The sequence below is a fragment of the Aedes aegypti genome, chromosome 2, assembly GCF_002204515.2.
Source record: "Aedes aegypti strain LVP_AGWG chromosome 2, AaegL5.0 Primary Assembly, whole genome shotgun sequence".
NCBI classification, from domain to species: Eukaryota; Metazoa; Arthropoda; class Insecta; order Diptera; family Culicidae; genus Aedes; species Aedes aegypti.
The window spans coordinates 7670818-7696882 of NC_035108.1; the positions used below are offsets into that span (position 1 = coordinate 7670818).

The following is a 26065-nucleotide window of genomic DNA, read 5'->3' on the forward strand; positions in this document are numbered from 1 at the left end:
TTGTTTTAACCTTATTTGTTAGGCGATATTTTCGACTTGTACTAACCTCGTTAATAATCTTTTCATTCTTTCTATCATTACCTGTAATGTTTAGTTTTATAGCCTGAATTTGAAAACATAGATTTCCGATCTATATCATCTATATCTATTCAAAACTATTTCTGGTTGGCAAATTTGTCGACGTTTCAGAGCTAGAGTACTTACATACTTGTCAAACTATGAAGGGATGCAAAAATGGTCGGTTGACATAGGCTCTCAGCAATTAACTGTAGAAATGCTCCTAGAACAGCTGAGAAGCAGGCTTTGTCCCAGTTGAGTCGTAATGCCAGCGAGACGGACGACATATTTGGTCCATAGCTGTTTGGAGATGTCTTTTGAAAAAAGTATTATTATGAAAATTTATTGGCTTTTTTCGGTGAATACAGTACCTATACTCAGAGTGAAAGGAACGAAAGTAATGAAATGACAAGATGGATAGAATCGCAAGCGAGCGACGAGAGAAATGAATAGAAGTTGAAAATTTGTTTTAACAGAGGGCTATATGTGTGAACAACAAGCCAAAAATTTTCATAATAACAAAGCCATGCGGTGATTAAACCTTATAAATGTAGAATACAATTGGCAATGGAATCTAGCTTCAGTTTGAATAGGATCAAATTTTGTAGAAAGTGTTTAATTTGTGCTGAGCATTAAAGAAAGGGGATAAAGCTCGTCGAAAATTGAAGATTTGGCTTTCCGGGTAATGGTGCATTCCGGTAAATGGTGCATTCCGGTAAATGGTTTTTCCGGGTAATGGTACTTTCCGGTAAGTGGTCTTCCGGTAAATTGCATTCTGGGTAATGGTATTCCGGGTAATGGTATAGAATCACAGAAAACCTAACAGCCACTTTACAGATCTTTATTTCTACTCATTTCTAACAAAAATATGAATGGATTTAATAGTATGCAGTATTTTTCGTACAGTTACCTCTTAATAATTCTATTATAAACTTTGCTTATTATGGAACCCCTTCAGAAAAAGATGATATCCAGACTCATGACAATTTTTCTATAGGAGATTCTACCGGAGCAACCTCATTTGTATTCCTGAGCAGAAGATCAAGAAAAAATGACTTAGAGTAGCAAGGAAATCCTATAATCATAATGGAACGATTGATCTCACTCTACATTTGCTCGTTCCGTTCGAAGTCTACACCACAATGCATATAAAACAATTCAACTGGGTGCCAACAGCCAACGCATAATCACGTATAAAGCAGAAACCATTTCCCATTTGTTCGCACTTTGATCGCTACGCCAACCGGCAAGAAGCGTACAAATTGATAAAGTGACGACATCCGTTAACTTGCGCTTAAATATGCGGGAGTCGAGTGTACACTGAGGCGACGACATGCTTGTGCGGTTGTGTCAAATCTTGCACGTCGTTCCGCCAGTCCTCGTTGCGGTTGTTTAGAACGTTAGAACTCAATTGATTTGTTGTTTACTTTCTAGAAACCCCCGAAGCTTCCAGCACGTAAGTCACGTCCATCCACAAAACCCGGGGCTTCACGTTTGGATATCCTTTTCGTATGACTGGAAAAAATTGTCGGAGTCAATGGATATCGTTATCAGACAGTCGCTTTTGCCCTTGCACCACCAGACGAATAATGTTGTTATTTAGCCGGGTGAACAAAGGCCGATCATGGCGACAGATACTAAGTTGCATACAGAAGTAGCAACTACGACTAGGGTGTATGAACTGGTATTCACTATAGTACCAATTTTCTACACCCCCACACGATAATTTGCGATACAAAAAGCCATACAATGTTTAGCATTCATAAAATCACTAAAAAAATATGTGGCAATATTCTCAGAAACCTTAAATTTTGTTGTAAAAAAATCCAGCTCCTTTGCACTTTTTTTGCCATGGTGTTCCTGAATTTGCCACCTCCCATAAGAAATCAATGGAGATAGTGAATTCCGGAATCAAAATTAAGAATAGCGGTCCAGTTTATTTGGATTGAAAGCTTTCCTTTCAGATATTGACAGTATTCAAAAGTCATTAAGATAAGTTTAAAGAAATAGTTTTCCTTACGATGACGAACACTGGTACACGAACCCTATATCGACTGGGCGTATCGAATCTAGAAGGGCGATTCCGAGAATTGGTTCTGAATAGGGAAATCTGGTTTGATAAGAGAGACTGGTTGGAATTTCCAAGTGTTTTGCAACGTGCCACCCACCATTACATATGTTTGGAATGGAATGGAATGTTATCGCAACTCGATCAACCAGCGGTAGAACGCTACTGTGGAATCTACCGACGCGAGATAGGTCACGGTCGCTTCACGAGATGTAAGCTTGGATGTAACTTTCCACAGAATCTGGAAGTTTCGTTATTTTTCTGTGATCTTCGTCTTGAACAGTAGCGCACCATCGCTGTCTAGGCAACAACAGATCAATCTCAAAAAGTCAAACAATCGAGGAAAGCATACGTACGAACGCTTAAAAATGTTTACAAATATGATGGGAAACTTTCCGCTGCTCTCTCAGGCGATCTGAGGTAAACCTTATTGATAAAAGCAATGGCGCCATCCGCTACTGTCTACAACGTAACATTGTTGGAAAGTAATATGTAATATTTGAGCTATCGGTAGGTACCGGACGTAGCTCAACAAAAGTATTATCATATAATTTGAGTAACGCATCAGTCAATCACGTTGAATATTTCTTCATTTCTTTATTTCAAACGTGAGAACAAATTAAAGATACCGATAATCACCAACAATAAAAACAAAATAATAACCATGAAACAAGCCTGTAATTCTTATCCAAATAGATTTTCTAGTATTTACTTCGACTGATTGCTGTTTTTGTTACAAGTGTAACGTACAGTTTTGCCGAGAAGATTTTTTTCATCATAAGTCAATTCTTTTTCTCTCTTAAGCCTCTCTTAAAGCCATTACAAATCTTGCATCCCAGATTAGTGACCATGAGTACTTCCACATATATTAACTGAAAGCTTTCTTTGCCAAATAATATTTTTTGTGTATATCGAAGAAACTATGCCCAGGGAAGTCGAGAGAATTTCCTATACGAAAAGACCCTCAACCTGCGGGATTCTAAACCACCACCCTCAGCTTGGACTTGTTGAATAGCTGCGCTTTATCGCTATAGCTAACTGGGCCTTTGTGACGAACATTATTGGAGACAAGACCAATTGATGAATGATTATGAATGTGTTTTGTAAACTGAGCATTTCCATCACATCATGACACCTACTCAGGAAGGTTTGACGGTAAATCTATGCTTTCTATATGCCCCTATAAAACGGCACTCTTCAGTTGCTGTCCGGTATTGCAGCCCAATAAAATATGTGGGCTTTTGAATGCACTTCATTAGGATGGCCATCCTGCGTTCAGCTTCACATACTGTCCGATCATCCCTGCAAGACTGACTTCAAATGATTTTGAATCGTTCCGGTTATTAAACAATATCTGCCTGCCCCGTTCCGTTCTCACATGAATGCGTTCTTTCCCCTATTTTCTGAAACCACAGATATGTACAGTATTGGACTATATATTAGCAACATTTTAGATTTTCCTCACAAAATGGTCAACTTCAGAGGGTTAGAATGAGAAGTTATTTATGGACCGATGTTGATGAGCAAACTTATGCATTTAGCTGAGATGATCAAATACGCTGAAGACACTTTATGTGTACGCCTTTCATATTTTGAAATAAACAGTATGGAATTTTTGAATGAAAATCGAAAAAGTTGTAAAACATTTTCCAATACTGTAGATTTCGCCGAAATTTAATTAGGCTTTCAACATTGGAGCCAACATCTCTCTGTGCCTCATCCCGCAGTTACGCATGGAAAACTCCATTCGGTCCACTGGCTACACACACGCCTTCCTGAACTTTTTCCGATAAGTTCCGTAATTGAGCTATTATCATCATCTAATTTACTTATTCACGTTACCCCTGTCCGGCCGATTGGATCACTTAATACGAGCTGGTCAGTCGCATCGTCGTGTCTTTTGCTGGGCTAGTGTCACTTTCGTTGCTAATGAAAATAGACAAGTAACTTTTAAATAGAAGACCAAACCACAATCCTCATGTGTAGCTACACTCAGTGAAATCAAAATAGCACCAACCTTTGTTTTTGCTGCTAGCACATCACAGCACATAGACCGACTGTACATGTCAATGGTTGCTACTGTGTGATTGATCGGAACTAGTAAGCATCGCACTTCGATCCAAATCAGTTGGTATGGGGAAGGAATGTTAGTGTGTAATGATTGTTGCTTCTACAGACCGACAATACCTCTGCATCTCCACAATCATTACGAGAAGGGTGTTGTTTAGTGAGAGAGGGAAACGTTCTGGAAGACACCTTTGGTCGCTGATGAGATCCATCGATATGGAGGAAAAATACGACTCATTCTTAAAACTAGTTTAGCATTTTTGTCTCTTGGTTAAAATATAGTGGTAGAAGATTAGAAAAGACGTCGATTTATCTATTCAGAGATTATTTTTTGTAATGACGAAAAAAGAAAGGTATGTGTATGTATATTAAAGTTGTATGAAACAGCCAGTCTTATGTATGTCGACGCTTGTTGTGACGAACTATTCATATTTTGATTGAAAATTACATGAACGTTGTCACGATAAAAATGTGTTATCATAAGCATGAAACGAGATCACCAGTTGGCAATTCATCCTCGACTGAACAAGAATGTTGTAGTTGAGTTTTATTTTGAGGACATGTCAGCAAAGATTCATGAAAAAATGAGTGCGAAATAAAAATAGTACCATTCGAGTTTCAATTGAATAATTGACTGAATTCAAAACATTTCATCAAAAATTATGCCGTACTGAATGTTTTAGTGTTGTTGAACTGGACTGGTGCTGTGTAACATGATTTCCGAATACTAAACAATCAAATCTTAAACAAATACAAAGGATCACATGGTTCATAAACCAGTCTTTATAAGCCGTACCATACTAACTGAAGGTGAAATAGCCTTGACGTTTAATAAAAAGGCAAGATTTTAACTAATACAATCACAATTAGAATTTGACTGCATTGGTCGCGTTAATATTTGAAATTAGTTACAATATAAGCTTTTTACGAGATGATTAGACTCATGAGTTACCCAATAGTACTTTTTTCAAGGTTATTTTTATCGATACTTGCTTGAACAGCGTTTGTTCTTTAAAATGATCTTTGTGAGGCTTAAACATCCCTATCATTTGAATCGGAAATCATGACTTCCATATGACTTAATAAAATTAAACACTTTTTGGAAAAGTTTAAATGATTTCATACCAATAGAACCATTTTGTTTCTAAAAACAGTAAGGGGAGAGCACAAATTTTCGGCCTAGCATTAATTCTCAACCTATACATATGATTTTGGCCTATTTTGTATGAAAATCCGAAAATTAGCACAGATTTCTTGTGGGTCGAAAATTAGTGCTTTTCCCTTACTTACCCGATTTTTTCAACCCATTTTTGCGCAAAACTTTTTATTGGCACTATTTCACAATATATATGTTTTTAATTTGTTTATCTTGTTCAAGTTATTATGAATTATTATGAATAACATTAGATGGAAATAATTCTGATAAATTGCTTACTCCTTAAAAGAAAGCTGATAAATGAGAAGCTAATTGTTGGTTGGTTGGTTTGACTTTATTAACGAGATTTTTAGCCCTGGGCTAGTTCATCTCGGGACCAACGGCTTTACTTCCCTTCCGAAGGAAGTCGTCACTATAACTTTTTACGTCATAAGTGACTATGTCGGGGATGGGATTCGATCCCAGGTCAGAAGCTAATTGTGAGAATTATTGAAAAAGTTATAATTAAATCCAAAGAGCATAACGTTGAGCAATTCGTGACGGTGATGCAGGAGAAACCTTCAAAAAAAAAATCACCGAGAAAAGCACCGTGTTGGTAGACTCACACTAAAATCTCAATCATAGAGTTCTCCCGCGAGAGCAAACTCATTTGAGATATGCTTTTCAAAACTCACGCATGACATGCTCACGCTCATGCGGTTAAAACTGATTCAATCATAAAAACCAATCGTAAATCTGCCAAAATCCAATTTTGTTATTTACATTAGGAAGGTGATTTTTCTAGCATGATACCAAAGAAAAAGTACTTTGCGTAAAAAATCTCAAGAATGAGATATGAGTAGTACAATCTCTGGACGAATTCCTTGAGTAATCCCTTGGAAAAATGCATGGTTATATCAGTGAAAAAAATATGAAAAGTGTGACTTGAGAAATCCCTGCAGTGATTCTTGCATGAAACTTTGGAAATAAATCCTTGTAGGAATACAGTCAAACCTCCATGAGTCGTTATATGAAGAGACCATCGACTCATGGAAATATCGAGTTGTGGAAACGAATGCCTTGAAAAGCCGTTTGAGGGGACCATCATAGAAACCATGAACATTTGGATTTAGTATGGTTCCAAGAGTCGATATCGTGTCATGGAACATCGACTCATGGAGATTTCACTGTAATTGGAGCAACTTTCAAAAACTGTTGTCATTCTAGATCAATTTCATGTTTGGTAGTATAGCTGATATTATTATTATCTTTATCGAAGAGACTTTCAGCCATTAGCTGGGTCGTCTCTATGTATAAGGTACAGTGGGGGAAGTGTATCAGCGGGGTAAGTGGGTCATTTGTCAATATAAAGCATAAATACTTGAATATGTTGAATGTTTTTGCACCATTGCTTCGTTTTAGGTTATGTTTTTACGCCCACACTGATACTATTGCAAAACTGGTACTACACGTACACTAACACAAGCAAACTTGTTAGCTGCAAAAAGTAATTAATTTGAAAATTGTTTTCCATCAATCAAAAATCCATTGTATATCTGTCTAAAAACAAATTCTATTATTTTTTTGGACACATGGTGAGCATTTCAGTTCTAATTGAATGAATCACAATGAAAAATATGTCATTTATATAAATAAATACAAATATATTGGACATGGTACACTTACCCTTACTTTTCAATGGGGTGGGGGCAGTGGATCAAGAATAATTATCATTTATTGGCAGACTGCTTACGAGAATTTTAATAAGCTTTAATATCCGCAAATGTTGTATTCCTTTATTTTGTTCCATTCCCAGCTTGAATTTGTCAAATTGACCATACAAAATTTGAATTAATCCACCTAAACGATTTTTTTAATCTTTCTGGTATAAAAAAATATAAAAAGAATAATAATTTCAAAATTCACACGAAACTTTTCGTGGTTTATCTAAGTTGAGTTGTAAAAGAGCAAAATATACTAATTTTCCAATCGAAAGCATAGTATCGTACCTTATTTGACCATATAAATTGTTCTAGACAGATGATACAGATATATTCATAAATAAAATAGAACGATACAGTTTGTTATTCAAAAATTAATGTAACTAATATTTTTAAACCAAGAGTGTTTTTCGAAAATATCGTTAGGAATTATCTTACAATACTTCTGTATAACTTATGCGTATAAATGGATGAATTTTCTCCAAAGTTTTCAACTTACAATGTATTTTTTTTGTTCAAATTAGTATGAGCTAATATATACATACTTTTTATTATATTTTGATTAAATAAAGATACTTTTTAATTTTAAAGTATTCAAATGTAACATTACTAGCACTAATAACAAAAACGAGAGTTATATGATTTTTATTAAACATAATCACACTACATTTGTTTCGAGAACAGATTTTTTTTAATGGTGATCCACTTACCCCACCATTGTGGGACAAGTGGATCATTTGGCGCAAAATTTTAAGTCTCTCATACTCAATACATAACAATCAGAAAAATCGGAATAAATGACGATTTGAAGTATAATAGTCCCTTATTTGTTATCCACAGAAAAAGGTTTGAGTTACATTATTCACGTCAGCTGTACATAACAATGAAGCTAACTATTGATTTTTCTGTATCCACTTACCCCACGGTACCTTACCTGATATTTTTCTGAAGAATTTGGAAGCTGAAGAAAAAAAAATGGTTCAAGAATCCTGCAAACAATTCTAGAGGAGTCTTAGGATTAATTGTACAAGAATTCATGGTAAAAATCTTGAAGAAATGCTTGAGAAGTTTTTTGAAAGAGTTCCTGATGAAATTCCACGAGATATTCTCAGAAGTATATTTCTGGGAATTCAAGGAAGATTTGCTAGAAAAAAAATCCATTGAAAACTACTTAAAGGATTTATCTTTGAAAAGTTTATGAAGTAATAATTGTAGAAATTCTTAGAAAAATCTCTTGGCTAATACTGAGACAACCTTTTGAAGGATTCCCTACAGAACTTTCATTAAAACTCCTGGAAAAATAATTTGTTGTAGTAAAAAATCCTATGGTCTTATCTTGAGGGTTTATTTCCACATAAAATTGAAGCAGAATCTAGAGAAATCTAGTCTGAATGTACACAGAAATCCCCGTAGACGTCCTTTCAAGAGTTCCAATGAAAATACTTAGAAAACGCTTAGTCTCTAAGCCATAAGGAGTGTATCCAAAAGTAGTGGCAAACATTTATAACAATCTCAAAAAAAAAAAAAAAAAATATGTTTTAAAAATAATGAGGAGATGATTTTAATAAATGACTTGTGTATGAAATTTTTTATATTACTAACAGATAGCGAAGAAAATCTTGCACACCTATAAAAAATTGAATTGTGAAAAATATGTAAAATTTCAAGAAAAATGACTTTTGTTCATGCTAATATATTCTGTGGCACAATTGTCATGACAGAGTGAAAACATATTTGGAGAAATGTATTAACCAGCATTTGAGAGCCAATTCAAAAACCGAAAAAGTGGATTTTTGAGCACCTTGTTTTTTGATTTTCTTTTTCAATCGAACACTATTGAAACGAAACAGCAAAATATTGATTGGAAAAGCTTCTATACCTAATTATAAAATAACGTAAGCAAAAAAATAAATGATAGGTCATTTGGCATAAAGCCGTTTGGCATAAAGTCGTTTGGCATAATGAGTCTTAAACCAAGAATTTCTTAAGGAGACATTCATTTTACGTTTTTATTGAATCCCACTGACAACATCAGGCTTATTTGGGAGTCAATTGATACAAAAATGACGCTTAATTCAACAATCATATGCTTTTAAATAAACTAAGGCATAGGAAACTTATTGCCAATAGTGTTTAATTATTTTTCTTGAAATTACCCTTCTTTAAAATATTGATTTTTCTTTTGAGTTGCGCTAGTGGATCATTACTTTAGAACCTGGTAATATTTCAACATATGTTTTGCAAATGCATGATCTCCTTTCGAGATATGCTGAATTTTTTTTATTTCAATCACATATTTTCCCTTCTTTCGATAATAGACGGTGTTTTTGACTTACATTTTGACTTGTCATTGAATCGATCAAAAATATCGCCACATTTTTTTTTAAATGTGTTTTTTATTCGAGTTATACAGTGAGAAGATTTTCTTTTGCTTCCAAACCTTGAACATTTTAAACGAAAAATAATTTGCTCTCGTATATAGGCTATGTTTACATTATGCTTCAATAATAGATCTTAGGATCGGAGCTTTCAATATTTCGCAAATATTTTTTTCCTTCTTTTACTAAGTAATTTTCATCAAGTGTTACGTCCCAACTGGAACAAAACTTGATCCGCAACGAAATGTTCTATAATCATTATCTTTATTATTAAGTGCAAACTTCCTTTACCAGCTTGCCATTATGCCAAACGAACATTATGTCAAACGACTTTATGCCAAATGAATTTATGCTAAACGACCTTATGGCAAACGACTTTATGCCAAACGAGGCACAATAAAAAAAACGTACTGTTTATAATTGCCGCTTTACTTGACAAAGCTTGATTACAAAAAAGTGACTCTCTGAAATCGACTTCATTCCAATAATTGAGTTTTGGAACAATATTTTTTCAATCCGTTTTACGTGCTTTATGAAGGAAACTTATTTTCTGATAGAATAACCCTTTCATCTTATCTCGTTTAATATAAATGTTCATCTTATTTCGAAAAATAAATTTTGTACAATATTTTTTTTGTTTTAAAAAGAAGATTGATTGAAGATTTGCTTAAAAAACAGGTTTAAAAAAATCATCTATGCTTTGATATATACTGCTTTGAATGTTTGCGAATATTTTCCGATACACTCCTTACTCTAAGGTGAAGATGAATCGAAGCCAAACCTCAAATTTTCAAAAGCACGGATCTGGAGAACCGAAAATCCGTTTGAGTTGAAAACTTAATCGATTGGTCACCACCAGCTAGTGATCAATCGATTAAGTTTTCAGCCTGAACGGATGTTCAGTTCTCCAGATTCGTGCTCTTGAAAATTTGAGGTTTGACTTTGGTTGATCTTCACCTTAAAGCTTTCATAGAGGTATTTGTGGAAGAAAATCCACATAAACGTTTGGTGTTATACATGGCGGTATTCTTGTTACTTGAAAAGTTTTTGGAGAAAATTCTAGATTTTTTTTTCATTTAACTTCTGTATTTAACATTTGCGAAGCAATTAAAGAAAACATGATTGAAAAAAAAACAGAAAAATCCTTAAAAGAAACCTTTGAAAATATTTTCAAGACATAAATAGAGTAAAATCCTTTGACAAATCTGTGGCGGATTTCTTGAAGAATAGCCTGTTCTGATACTTGGGCAATTGCTCAAAGTAACTGCTGAAATAAATCTTGCAGGAAGTTATTGAAATAAATATTCAAAAAATCCTCAAGCAATACCTTTTGTACAATAATTACTATAAGGATATCTGCATGAATTCTTGGAAAAACCTCTGAATGAATTCCATGAATAAACAAGATATCTTCTTAGACACAACAAGATATCTTATCTTCTATCTTTATATCTTCTTAGTTGTACTGATAGAAAAAATATCAGATGAATCCCTTGAAAGCCGACCAAATTTATATTATTTTTAGAACAGTCTCTGAAAACCATCACCGAATTCAAAATGGTTAGTGGTTAGTTAGGTATTTTTGATGTATAACTCATTTGTGAATTTTCCTGAATTTTGAATCTTCGATGTCGGCATGAATCGTTGGAGAAATTCCAAGAGGCATCCCGAAAAATTCTGGATCAAATCCGTAGAGATAATTCTGGAGAAATTTAAAAAAAAATCCTTTCGCGAATTTCTATAAGAATCCCTGGAGCAATTTCTAAATCAATGGCTCAATACTTCCTGGTTCCTTTTCTCTAATTCTCTGACCATAAGAATCAAATTTCACTATGGTTCTCTAACTGTATATCGAAATATAAAACATCGATTTAGGAAAGTTGACTGTATTTTGATTTCGCTGGGTGTATTTGTTTCCATGGACTATGGACAACGATTGCCATGGCGCTCTACGGGGAACCAAGGTCGAGTTCAAGTGTACGGCCAAAAGAGGCAGTCAGTGGGTGGATGGGGCTTCATTTTTCTCGCCTCCTTTCACCTTTTCCGAATGCTAGTTTCCATAGTGGCGAAAAGCACGCGCGCACATCCACTCATCCGTGCGGAAAATCGATACACTTCCAAGTAACATACATTTCACCGGCCACCGGTAACGGTAAAGCCCGCCAACACCACTTGCTGCTTATGTGGGCGTAGCGCCGTCTGGTGTTGTGTCGCGTGCGTTTACAAAGGCTTAACATTCTGTAGAACCGCTGTTGAACACTCGTGTACTAATCGGTGTCCTTTTCTCTCCATCCACAGTTTAACATCGCCATCGTCGACCAGCCGGACGTTCTAGCGGAAACGAAGAAAGTGCTTCAAATCAGTCAACATGAATCGATCGTCACGCGATTACCGTTGTGCGTAGAAATCTCTCTCCAGACCGTGGAGGGAGATAATATGATTTTGGAGGTTTGGTCCCTCAGTGTACAGGCGGACCAGTGCGACCCGGCGTCGCGAACTACACACTCGGTGTACAATCGTATGGGACTATTGTTGAAGTCTTTGCTTTCGGTTACACGGTCAACTCCCGCGTACAAACTTTCCCGTCGGCAGAGTGCGGATTCGTATCAAATTTTCTATCGGATATATATTGGCGAGCCGCAGACCCATCAGTTGGGTAAGTAGGTTGTTTTTTTTCTTACATTGGGTTTCAAATGTGAGCGGGGTTCGTCTGTATTTTGCTTTTTCGAAAGTCACAGCTACTCCCCGAAGAAATACCGTAAGGTGATTCCGGAGATTGAGGCCATTGGTAATGTTTGTGTTTTCTGTAAACCACATGAGCAATTCATCGCGAATCGCTCACTAATAGTGCATGGGCTGGTTTTAGTGGTTCGGCATCCCCATACTCCCTGAGCTACTTCTCAGATGCCCCCCCCTCCCCTTGTAAAAGAAGGCCAGAGAGCTTATGTTGTATCAGAGAAATCAAAATTACCTGAAGGCCGTGGTGCGAGATATTCAGAAAAGTATCTTTGATGATTCATTGTTGGCTTTTTTATGTTACATTGCAGATTCACAAACAACGCTGTAGAATGTCATAAACATCACGTAACATTAACAATTTAGTCTTACTTACTAATATCTTTATTGGCAGCATGAAATTTCATCGGTAAATATCTGACCTTGCAATAAATTCTGAATTATTTTACGTTATCCATTCTTCATATTTGCAATTGATTTATGTTTTAATTTTAACCATTTTTTTTTTAATTTTAACCATTTATTACTATTTATTCGTTGAAACATTATTTTTTTCTTCTTTTTCCTCATTATTCTTCTTGGCATAGCGTCCCCTTTTCTCAGCAAACGATTGTATGAACACTTCCACAGTAATTTATTAATGTAGTTTTATTTGCCAATGTTGTTATATTCGCTTTCGTATATAATGTAGCAGTCACAATGCCCAGAAAAGTCAAGAATACTTCACAACGAAAAAGATTCTGGATCTACCTGCAATTCAACCCATACATCTTCAGCATGGTTTCAATTTGTAGCACGGACGTTACCACAAGGCTAAGGAAGCCCCCCCATCAAAGTTGTATGAAGTCTAATTTTAGCCACGAGGGAAGCGCTTTCCTAATTTCTATTAAATCCAGTGATATGCCTAGTCAGCATGATCCATGTTTGCCGAGTCATTGCACCCAATCGTCCCCGGGGCAGTTGGTAAAAACCCACTTTGCGTCACTGCCATCTTTGTGTGTAGATACGTAACAAACGAACCAGTCAAGTGCGTCCTCCATTCTACTACACGGTAAAAAATATCAGCACGTTCGATTGAATGGATTTGATTCTTGGCTCAATTTAAAACACTAATTACCATGATTTGAAGAGTTCTACTTTGAAACAGCTTTACTAACTCTTGCTTTTAATTCAAAACTAGTTGATTTTGAACATCATGCCTCTTGTATGGAAGCAATATTTGACAGCTCATTAAAAAAAGTTATTGAAAATTTAAAGTTATTATGTCGTAGTTAGATATAAGACTAGCCGTCAAATTTAATTGCAAACCAAACATGTGACGCTGAGCTCTAGAGCTGTTTCTTCGATATTGTCAAGATTGAAAAAATGTAGTGAAAATTCAGGACCGAAACTATTGATACCCTTGTGCTTATTTTTTACCGTGTTTTTCTGTGGCATCAGGTGATTCGTCTTCCTCCAGCACGCGCTTCAACTTTGGCGCCTGGAAATGCTAGTCACGTTCGCAAAAATAAGCAGCATTTTTTGCATGCGCAAAGGGTGACCAAATGTGAAATATGGCTATAAAAGACAATACTCCGCTAACTACCGAGGTTCATCTGCATCTTTCCAGTGCAAAAGTTTTGAAATGTAGTTGGCTTGTAATGGAAATCCAACACTATTGGGTATGCTATTCATGCTACTTGTGGCTTTGTGTGGCAATCATCCTCCAATGTTGGCGATGCATTTTCTTGACACTGCTTGAAGACGTTTGCATAGCTGGGGTGTTTGCGTAGTTAATGTTTTCTGACAGACGTTCGTCAGCACATATGCTTCGACTATACCGGATGCTAATATTTGCATTTTGGACGGCAGCAAAGAGAATTGCATCATTCGGGTTTGTGGTTAAGTAAATAAACATCCATAGTTTGTTGATTGACGTCACCTTTATAGTCATGAATCTTAACTGAAATAAATTTGAATCGATTTGAACCGTCTGGATGCATTTGTTGAGCAAACTTGCACCCTATCATTCATCCATATGCCAACCACATCATGCCTCACTGTCTGTCTGTCAGTCTCAGTCAGCTCGAATACGAGTGCCACTTTCACTCCGATCCAATCCGTTTTACGATATGAAAAATTTCAAGTATTTCATTCATAGCCAACCACATAGCATTACATGGCGTTTTCACGTGAATCCAACTTCTACGCAATCTACCATATCTCGTGATCGTGAGGCTTTTTTTCGCTCTCTGCCTTTTGAGCAATCCGATTTCGGAATAGTGTGCAGTTATGGGATATGGAGACTGATGTTAGGTTTGTTCGTGGAGCTGCAGCTACCAATGCCATCATCAATTCATAACCTGTTTCGGTTGTTCGGCTTTGGAAACGCGATCCATCTTCTTCAATCAGTCTCCAACCCGTACGGAGAACTCCAAAGACTTGACTTGAACCAATAAACGGAAAATTATAGCTTGAGCCAACTTTCCACCTTCTTCTCCCTAGCTCTATAATTGTCATGATCAACCGTAAAAGGAAACGAGAAAATGTGAATTGCCTTCAGCACAATTCGGTTTCATTCATGCCCGCTGGAGTGGAGCTAGTCGTACAACTCTACCACCACACGACTCTAAATCTACACACCTGCATCCGATTAGAGCTGATCGGTGCTAGAGAAGACTAGATACCTACATACGGATAAACCCCCCTTCTCACTTCAGCCAAACGACCTGATGTAGGTAATGGCGAATTGCAGAAAAAAACAACAACGAATTGATTAAAAAATATTTCTCGTTCTCTCAACGACGACGACGACGGCGGAACGACCTTGCAAAGCTTTTATAGACCCGTAGCGCATATCCGAGAGGTGCTAGTTTCACGAATATGAAGCCATCTACACAAACACAATCAATCGAACGCGCGCACTGGACTCAAGTGCACTTGCTACCGATCTGAAAGTATACCCAGCTATGGTGTCCAAAGTCCATTCATTCCGCTAACCACAGTCATTCCACCGATAGTTTTCGATGCATTGAATAAACATGAGATCATGGTACCGCTGGCTGCTGCTGCTGCTGCTACTGTGAGCCTACACAAAACGTATAGAGGAGGATGAATGGTCGGCCGCGGTTTTGGTTTGAAGAATTATTGGTCGTCGTCCGTTCGAAGTTCAACCTTCACAAGGCTGAATTCGGTCGCTTATGGCGCTGATGGTTGTTTGGAGGATGTTGTAATTAGTGGATGAGTTTTCTGCTTTGGTGGCTGAGTAGATGGCCGTTCAAGCGTCAGGGCTTACAAATTTTATGGGTGTTTACTTTACAGTTGTTCATTGTTTGATCACCATATGATGTGGTGCTATTTGTCCATGATGTTTTAGATGTCTGCTTCATTCATTCATTCATGCTTCAGGTACCACATGATAGTCTCAAAAAGTATTTCCTTCGTTGTCAAACATTCTTTTATTTTTTTTAGTTCTTTATCAGTATCATTTCAAACATTACATTCATTTCGCATTTCTAGGAGTTCTGTGTTAGACAGCACTATCATCCTAATTTAGGAATTTTTACAGGAGAGTTGATTTCACCTGCTTATAAGAGAAAAAAAAACGTTTTCAATCTACTTAACCTAACTTCTTCTTCTTCTTTCTGGCGTTACGTCCCAACTGGGACAAAGCCTGCTTCTCAGATTAGTGTTCTTATGAGCACTTCCACAGTTATTAACTGAGAGCTTTCTTTGCCGATTGACCATTTTTGCATGTGTATATCGTGTGGCAGGTACGAAGATACTCTATGCCCTGGGAATCGAGAAAATTTCCAACCCGAAAAGATCCTCGACCAGCGGGATTCGAACCCACGACCCTCAGCATGGTCATGCTGAATAGCTGCGCGTTTACCGCTACGGCTATCTGGGCCCCTAACCTAACTTAACCTAGGTATATATCGCATTAATCGTAACAATACACGTTCAGAAAAGAGTTCTGGAAAACGTGAACTATCAAAAGTACACTATGAACTACCATCATGTTTACGCATAAACATGATCTAGTTCACGGTGTATTTTTGCTTGTTGACGAGTTCACGTCTGCTGTTCACGGATACGAGAACAGATTTTTTTCTGTGTAGAAGATTGGAATCTAAAATTATAATTTCGTTTTAATCATTTCAAGACTGCGTAGCCGTAAATTCCACAAATAAAATTATAATTTTATTTGACGTTTATTCCAATGTTTCAACTTTGGATATTCTATGTAACTCATTGGTATTGTGCTCTGCAAGATAAATCCACGTAATGCGATTATCTGGAAATGTCGACATATCGTCGCAGTGATAATGATAATCACCAAATGTTTCAGATTTAGTAAATTTGAAACTTTTGCGTCCTTGAAGAATGAAAAATTCCAAGCCTACTTGAATTTTGACGTTGCGATTGAATTGCGCGCATATCTTCTGCGCGTTACCGCCGCCGCTAGATGTGGATTTAAAATAAGCGCCGCAATAACAGGGAGGAAGCTGCAGAATTATTTCCAAAATTTTATTTTGAATCCTCTGCAGAGCTCTATTCCTGGTAATACAACAGCTAGTCCATATTGGTACAGCATACAACATGGTAGGCCTGAAAATTTGTTTGAGGATCAAAAGCTTGTTCTTAAGACATAGTTCCGATTTTCTGTTAATAAGTGGATACAGACGTTTTATATATAAGTTACATTTGGCTTGAATGCCCTCAATGTGATTTTTGAAAGTTAAATTTTTATCTCGGATGATCTCTAGATACTTAACTTCATCTGACCAATTTATTTGACCCTTCTCATCGTGATAACATGCCTTCTTGAAGGTTTCAAATAATGTGCTTTTGTCGAAATAATATAAGTTGAGTTTTGGAAGCATTAAGAGGAAAATTACAAATGTTCAAAACCAGTTTGCTTGCTCATAATTGAATCAATGTTCAAGACAATCTATCATGGCACTACACTTGCTACCTGCAATGCAATGATAGATTTTCAAAAGGAATTCATTGAATTTGAACGAAAAAACTGGTTATTCATTTCCGATGATTGCTGATGATTGAATGGTGGATTCTTGAGCCTTAAAATAAATCTTCCATTTTTGCAAGTATGAAGAAATAATAACCAAACTTTTTTGCAATCTACTTCAGATGACACGCAGGCTTTGTCCTTTGGTTGAGATACCTGAGGCATCAGCAAACAAAAATTGTTGACATCCCTGAGGTAACTTAGGTAAATCAGATGTGAAAATATTGTATAATATTGGTCCCAAAATGCTGCTTTGAGGAACACCAGCTCTTACAGAAAGTCTTTCAGACCTAGGGTGAAATATGTATTTTGGACAGGCTAACGATATATCTGGAAACGGCGATCAATTAACTGCATAAGATACTAATATTTTATTACGTTATTATGCTTATATGCTTAATGTCTCACTGTACTTTGAGTTTCTGGGGAGAAAAAGCTTACAGACTGTAGCATTGGCTGCCAAAATAGCGCTTTTTAGCGGCCTGTCTGTTGTACATTTCGGACACCAAATATACTTTTTGGACTCCCTCGTGTGAATATGATTTGGACAGAGGCGTTATCTCAATTTTCATACAATGGTTTCTTAAAAAGACGATCATATCATAACATTTCATGTTTTCGCTTATTGGATTTGTAAATTATTGATAATCAATAATTTCTTTTAATGCAAGCAAATATTATCAGATCCACGAAAAACGCCTGCAAGTATGCATGCATGCGATATTCCAGTGTGTTTCATCAGATGGCCAAATTATATCAACTTAACAAAAACCATAATCTATTTTGGACAGCATCCGATGTATGCCTTATACGCTCCTGTTAAGATTTTAGATGAACTAAGCTTAAATTTTAGAAAAAAATTATCATGTTGACACTTTTAAACTTTTTATGAATGCCAATTCTGAGCGCTATTATTGCGTTAAATGTATGTTCTTGAAATGTACATCCTCTTGAATTCGTAGGTTTCACCGATGCACTGTTGATACTTTTTGCAATTTTGATATTTTTGAAGTTAATTTGTAATTGTTATGGAAATGGCCATCATTAGTTAGTAGCATAGTGTATTGATAATGCAATACATGATTTCCCGTGCATAAATTCCTCACCATCTCATTGTAAATGGGCATAGAACGACCAGTCTGTCCAAATTATATGCATGTCCAAGTTATATACGTTACCCTACAGTTCTGATAATTAACCTGAATTGTACGAATTGACAGATAACTTTAGATTTTGCTAACAATGTATGTTGGAAAATTAAAGTTTTTTTTTTATTTTACATTCAAACCTTCATGCCAAACACTGTTGAATGCTTTTTTTATGTCTAGAAGAGGAAGACCAGTAGAATAGCCTTCAGATTTGTTGGATCGGATCAATGATCGAACGTCCATGGTGGAATCCGAACTGTTCATTGGCAAAAATTGAATTTTCGTTGATGTGGACCATGATTCTGTTCAAAATGACCTTTTCAAAAAGTTTACTGATTGAGGAAAGCAAACTGATTGGACGATAGCTAGAAGCTTCTGCAGGATTTTTGTCTGGTTTAAAAATTGGTACTACCTTAGCATTTTTCCATTTGTCAGGAAAAAATGCTAATTGAAAACATTTGTTAAATATATCAACTAAGAATGATAAGCTACTTTCTGGAAGTTTTTTGATGAAGATGTAGAAAATTCCATCATCGCCAGGCGCTTTCATATTTTTTTATTTTTATTTTTTTTTAATAATAATTCTCACTTCTTTCATATCAGTGTCCCAGGAATTTTCGAAACCGGACTAGTTGGACTAGTGCGTTGAAATTTCCTTCTCCTCACGTTTTTAAGGTGGATCAAGAGTTTAAGATCATCGTCTATAATCACGGATTCAAATTTTGGAATTGCAATCCTTCTGGTTTCAACAATGGAATTCGTTATAGTTTCAACAGCATTGTCAATATCAAGTTTTGTTTGTAAAGAAATGTTAACATCAAGATTAGAGTCAATAAATGTTTCATATATATTCCAGTCGGCTCAAAAATAATTGAAAGTGGAGCTGATAGGATTGAGAATCGCTTCATGAGATATGTAACAGGGACATGATCAGAATCAAAATCAGCATGAGTAACTAATTGGCTACAAAGATGACTAGAGTCAGTTAAGACCAAATCAATCGTAGATGGATTTCTAGAAGAGGAAAAACATGTAGTGCTATCAGCGTATTGAATTGAGAAATATCCTGAAGAGCACTCATCAAATAAAATTCTGCCGTTCGAATTACTTTCTTACTTACTGTAAGAAAATGAAACAGCTCGTCCTCTTTACCATTCAAAGAACGAGCATTCCAGTTTAAAATATTTAAATTATTATTTGGATCCATTAGAAAAAAAAAGTAATCCAATAACAATTTGATTTGTAAATTTTACACCAACTTGGACTGCTTCAGTCATAGTGGTGGCTTTGAACATTGCATCAATCATTAGATTCAATTGTTCAGTTAGAAAATTAAAATCAGAGGCAGACATGTCATGTGATTTCCCATTAGAATTTTCGGTAGACGAAGAAGCGGAATTACCTGTGGCGGTAGGGTTTTTTCCATTTGATTTGAAACAAGTAGAATGGGTACCCATGGATCGAACAGGGGAGGAGTTCAAATTTCCTGCTACGATATCGGCAAAGGATTTACCGTGGGTAGATACATTCGAAATTGAAAGATTCGAACGGCTACCCGACGGATTAAAATTTGTTTGTGAATGAGCATGATTATGATCTTCCTGATGGGTATGATTCCTAATCAAGCGATCGTTAACTGAAAAATGAGTATTGTTCGATATTCTACCAGGCAAATTCCGGAAACGATCGTTATCGTTACGGATATTATCTTTCATCTGCCTGGCACGAGCCTCAACGACTCATTAGCGTGAAGGACAATCCCAAAAATTTGACTTACGATTAGCCCCGCAATTAGAGCATATGAACTTGGTGGTATCTTCCTTCACTGGACAGACGTCTTTGGCATGAGAAGAACCTCCGCAAATCATGCATTTAGCATCCATGCGACAATTTTTTGTACCATGACCCCACTTTTGGCACCGACGGCACTGAGTAGGGTTCTGGTAATTTCTTCCAGGATTCTGAAAATGTTCTCATGTCACACGGACATCGAATAAGAGTTTTGCTTTTTCTCAAGCTTTAATATTATTTAGTTCTTTTTTGTTAAAGTGAACTAAATAATATTCATGAGAAAACCCTTTCCGAACAATGCCAGATTGTGTTCTATTTTTCATAATGATTACTTGGACTGGGGAAAATCCAAGTAAACCATTTATTCCATTTTTGATCTCTTCAGGTGACTTATAGTCACTTGAGAGACCTTTCAAGACAACTTTGAACAAACGTTCAGTTTTGTCGTCATAAATAAAAAAAAAATTGTGCTTCTTTTCTTCAAGATGTCTGAGAAGAAGTTCGAACCTTGATTCCCCTAATGGAGTTCTAAATCTCCTGCCTAAATCCACCAAATTCGGAACAACTGACCACGATAAACGGCACTCTTTGCTTCCTTACTTGAATCAAAGAGCCTGGGCTAGAGGCTGTTTCGATTTGGTGTTCGGAAAATTTATCGGAACTGATTGCTCATTTCGATACAATTATTCATTTCACCCTTGGAAGAAAGTTCGCATTCCGGAGAAACGTCCTTTCTTCCATTCTTGCCACGTTTAGTGACAGTTTTAAATACCACTTTTTTGGAAGGAAGTTGTGAATTCAGAGATTCACCCTTTCTTTGGTTAGTTGTTGATACCATGTTTAGTTAATAAACGAAAGAAGACGTGACCTTCGAGAGGTTTTTTTCCCAAACGGTGTCCAAGAAGGATTACCACCGCTAGCTTTCGCAACGAAAAATCGAAGGCACGAGTCCAAACAAGGATCGTAAAGGGATCAATAGTAGAAAAAATAGTACTGAAAAGAACCGTTTTTAATATTAGCACTGAAAAATACTATTTATGTAGCACTGAAAAGTACTGTTTTATTGCTTTAGGTAGTTTTTAAGAAAACTTCCAAGAGCAGAGAGAATTCGTGTACGCACAGCACGAAGGTACGATTCGCACTGAAAGCGATGGAACTGCTCAGCCGATACAGTCGGTGACAAAAATTAATAATCAAATACTGTTTTCCCATACAAAATGCCCAATTTTGGGGCTACGTAATTCAGCCTCTAGTAGTACGAATCGACTTAAACTTGAAAGACGATTTATAAATAATCTGAAAGGTTGTCTGCAGTGAATTTATTATATTGCAGTCATTTTCCAAAGTGTTTCAAAGAGTTGGTCAAAGACAAAATGTAAGTAATCAAGAGTTTGTTCGTTAAAGTTGTTCAGTATCAAAAGTTACGCTAATATGCAAAACACGCCAAACACCCACAATTGTTTGTTTTTGAATTAAACTATATCTTTTGGTTACTTACGTTTGTCTTTGAACAAACCTCTTAAAAAAATAAATTCGCTGCAAACAGGTGGTATAGTGCGTCATTCAAATTTCAGCCAATTCGAACTACAAGAACTTCATGTACAGAGCCGCACATGTAAGCATTTTGTATGGGAACATTTTGTTACTATAATTTGTCACTGGGCCTTCCTTAGCAAGAGGTTAGAGTCCGCGGCTACGAAGCAAAGCCATGCTGAAGGTGCCTGGGTTCAATTTCCGGTCGGTCCCGGATCTTTTCGTAATGAAAATTACCTTGACATCTGTGGGCATAGAGTATCATCGTACCTGCCACACGATATACGAATGCGAAAATGGCAACTTTAGCAAAGAAAGCTCTCAGATAATAACTGTAGAAATGCTCATTTGAACACTAAGCTGAGAAGCAGACTCTGTCGCAGTGAGGACGTTAATGCCAATAAGAAGAAAAAGAAGAATTTGTCACTGAATGTAGATAAAAAAACTCTTTATCGTTCACGTCGATACACACCTAGAACCATCACTTTTACCACTGTTTTGTGCATCTCCACCCGACGAGCAACTTGGCAATCATTCGCGGGTGGCAACAAACCGGTCCGCGTCGAGAATAAAGATATCCTTCGGACAAGGCCGTCGACGCCCGAGTGCCGGATTTGCTTGCACTTGGCAACAGAGCTAACTAACCCGCGGTAACAGATCATCAACACCCCGATTCTTTTTATATTTTGAATAAAGAAATCGGTATAAATAAAATGCCACCCGGCGATTGTGTAGATTACCGGTTCGGGGTGACGACGGCGAGACATTGTGCATCTAGATAATCGTAAGTGAATGCATTGCTTACGTAGTCTTTTGTTTGAATGTTGGCTTACTTTGCAAAACGGACTGTGCGGGTAATGAATCTAGGCTCAAAAAGGTCAATCCGCGGCTTGTGGACAATAGTCAGCCGGCGAACACGATTCAACTTTACGATGTCGATCGATGCCGTTGCTTCTGTTGGTGGATATTTTACCGGGGAGTAAACAAATTCATTATATTCTACCGGTAAGATCGTCGTCTACTCTGGTACTCGGTAAACAGGTTTATTGACATTTGCAGGGGCTCGATGCGTGTTGTTGACTTTGCTGTCATTCGTGTGGTATTTACAAGCATGTTACCGTTGCATGTTCGGTCATCTTGATGAGAACACGCAGTTTAAATCTCATTACTCACGAAACCTTATCTCCGACAGATTTATTACGCTATCCATTTCATCGAGCACTTCGGGATTAATTACCACTTCCTTATAATCCAAGCCTTCTAGAATGGAGCTCTGCGTATGTTCTGCCATTAATTACTGACCTGGGCGACCGCTGAGCAGTGCGTTGAGTTGTTTTCTATCTAGTACCAGGGATTTTGAGACTATTTAGCTCGTGGAGCACTAGTTTTTTATCGCGACTCCGTTTGAAATCAGAAATTTTTAACGCGCCTAAGTTGATACTATATACTTCTAACAAAAATCGTGAAAGAATACATATATATTTCCTTTGATTGATTGTTATCTACGAAGATATGCTTTTTTTTATTTAACTCTCTCTTACTCTACGTTTGCCCTAACTCGATAGAATGCGCGATCCCTTCCAGAAATTGGGCTATTCAAGAGATCCATTAGACATTTTACAAGTGCCGTGGAGCTCCTGGTGAGTCCTCGCGGAGCACTAAGTGCTCCGGGGAGTACGATTTGAAAGCCGCTGATCTAGGAAGAACTTGCGTTCGTGACCCGACAGTCTGAGATGCAAACGCTTGCCCCGAGAGTCTTAGAGACATGATCTATGTGTCATGTTCTACACGACACTTCGTGAGGAGAGCTGAACCAGTCTCAGACTGAAACCAACACAACCGCACGCACAAACTGAAACTGCAGGCCGTCTAGCTAGAGCTAGAGAGAGGTGTGATCACGCGAGACGGCGGCGCGATCGTCGAAATCCTGTTACCTTCTTGAAATAGAATGCCGGTCGTTGGCGCGGCGAACACGGCATTGAGGGGTTGCTCTCGAAGGGGTAGCAAAAAATCAACCATGTGATCTAAAAATAGTCAACGAACGAATGTCGACAGCATTGCAATTGTCTGTGTGGAGCGCTGCAGCTGCACTGAATAAGCCGGTTCTTTGTTGGGATTTGAATTGAACTCAGCAGTCTTTAGATTTTGCGGTTCATGGCTTGAATTCTCCCGAATTGTATATCGCCCGGCAGTATTTCCGGGAATCCACAAATTTTCCACAAAAACATCAATTACCGTGAACTCATTACTGAAACCAAGCAACATCACCATCATCATCAAATTCCACTCTGCATAATGTCACTTCACCATTAGCTGCAGCACTAATGGAATCTGCCTGAAGAGTCATCGCATCGAAAATTGATGCTGCTTACTCGAGTGACACGACTACAGTAAAGTCGCACAATTCATGGCAGAAGTGTTTCCAGCAAGCAAAAGCATCATACGGGCGACTGACTGGTGATGTGATTCCCAAGAATTGAGGTTGGATTTGAATCCTTGACATGGCCTCGTCCGACGTACGACCGATGGGTCGTAATACCTACATTAGCGTTAGGTTGGTGAGGAGTCACATCACGCGTGCAGCAGGAGGTATCTCTATCTAATTATATGACTTCGCTGGTTGATGTTTTTTTTTGCATTGGATATAAATGCACCTGGCAGCCTGCCTGCGAGGCTTGTTGTGGGGATGTCTTGCATTAATGATTGTTTTTCTGCTCGTTCCCCAGATGTTGTTGTGGTTTATCGGACATTCCGTAGGACAATCTAAGCACTAACCTGTCTAATGGTGTGGTTTGGAAGGTTTGTCAGTGGAATGCAGTAGGGGGAGATCCCCCAGTACCGGACACTTAAGCCACTAAATTCATAGTTCGAAAAATATTAATTTAATGGGCTCGTGTTACCCATTTATGATAAATATTATCATTTTTATAGTGTACCAAAGTAAATTTGAAAATATAAACATGAATTTTGACATTACATTTTGATGATGTATTTTAGTACCAAATTGATCGATCTTGAAAGGTGGCACCCAATACCGGACACGATCCAGAAATGCCTCGAAATCTGAAAATTTGAACATCATTGAATGTGTACACTATAGGAATAGTTTATAATTACCAATTCAATGCATTTGCATCATTTACAAGAATAATTTGAGTTTTTCTTAGTTTGCAAGATGCCTATCAAAAACATCTTCCATATATGATGAAAAATAGCACATTTTACGATGTTGTTCTGAATGTTAATTCTTACTAATTTTATTGCATGTTTGATACCATGATAGACGGAACCCATGAAAAATGAAAGTATTTTGAGACACTGACGCAATAATTACAAAGATATCATATAACAAATCAAGCTGTCCGAAACTGAGGGACAGGAGGTGCTTAACGAACATTGTAATTTGTTCATATTTAGTTCGATTATGGTACAAAATACATTCATACTATCTAATTAGGATTATGTTCGATCATGCTTGCGTGATCCAAAGTATTTTTTCTTATTCAAAATAATTACTAAATAGGCTCAAAATTAAGGAGATACGTCAATTTTTTAAAGATTTTCAAACTTTTCTACTTTTTTAAAAAGGCATGCATATTTCAAGGATGTGTTATTCTACGCAAACAGTAGTCTCCATAATAGCTTTCTTTTCTACTAATACACCTTCTTGATTGGACCATGATTTCTCAATGTTTCGACTTTGTCCGGTATTGGGTGCTGTCCGGCACTGGGGGATCTCCCCCTATACGCTCTCAAAAAAGATTTTCGATCATTCGGTTTTCCATCTCAAATTCACAATTTTTCCCCTGTAAGCAAAGGGGAAAAGTAAAAGGCACTTATTTTTTTATTATTATTATTATTATTTGTATATTTCATCCGACTTTTGAGTCTTAATGAATAAAATCTTAGAACTAGTTATAAACATATCGCAAAAGCCTTGTCTTGAATTTCTTGGTCGTAACATTAAAATCGAACAGATGAACAACTTCGTTAAAACACTCCATCATTGATCGCACTGGTTCTTGGGAAGCGTAGTCTCGTCGTCTGAATGGCAATCGAAGAAACTCGGGACGGCGAATGGCGTAGTTTGGAGTATTGAAGCTAATCATTTGAAGCAAGTTCGGCGCATCAATCTCCGCAGCTATTAGTTTAGCTACAAACAGAGCTTTAGCCCGTTTTCTTCTTTGCTCCAATGTTTCAATTCCTATCAGAAGACAGCGACCCTCGTACGGTGGAAGATTTAGTGGATCACTCCATGGCAAGTTTCGTAGTGCAAATCTGATGAACCGTTTTTGAATGGATTCTATACGGGAAGCTACAGTGCTGTGGTAGGGATCCCAAACAATTGAAGCGGTTTCAAGGATTGGTCGAACAAGACTAACGTACCGTTTTGACTCATATTCCGAACACTTAAGGCCAA

The 26065-nt window shown here is 37.1% G+C and overlaps 1 protein-coding gene across 3 annotated transcripts in view; it reads left to right on the forward strand.

Moving 5' to 3' along the window:
* Nucleotides 1-26065, forward strand: part of LOC5579871 (autophagy-related protein 13 homolog) — a 128052-nt gene that overhangs the window by 36101 nt on the left and 65886 nt on the right. For all 3 annotated transcript variants that reach the window (XM_021839845.1, XM_001664283.2, XM_021839846.1), the window contains one exon: nt 11725-12082. In XM_021839845.1, the coding sequence (XP_021695537.1) occupies nt 11725-12082 (358 nt within the window). The remainder of the gene's footprint in view (nt 1-11724; nt 12083-26065) is intronic.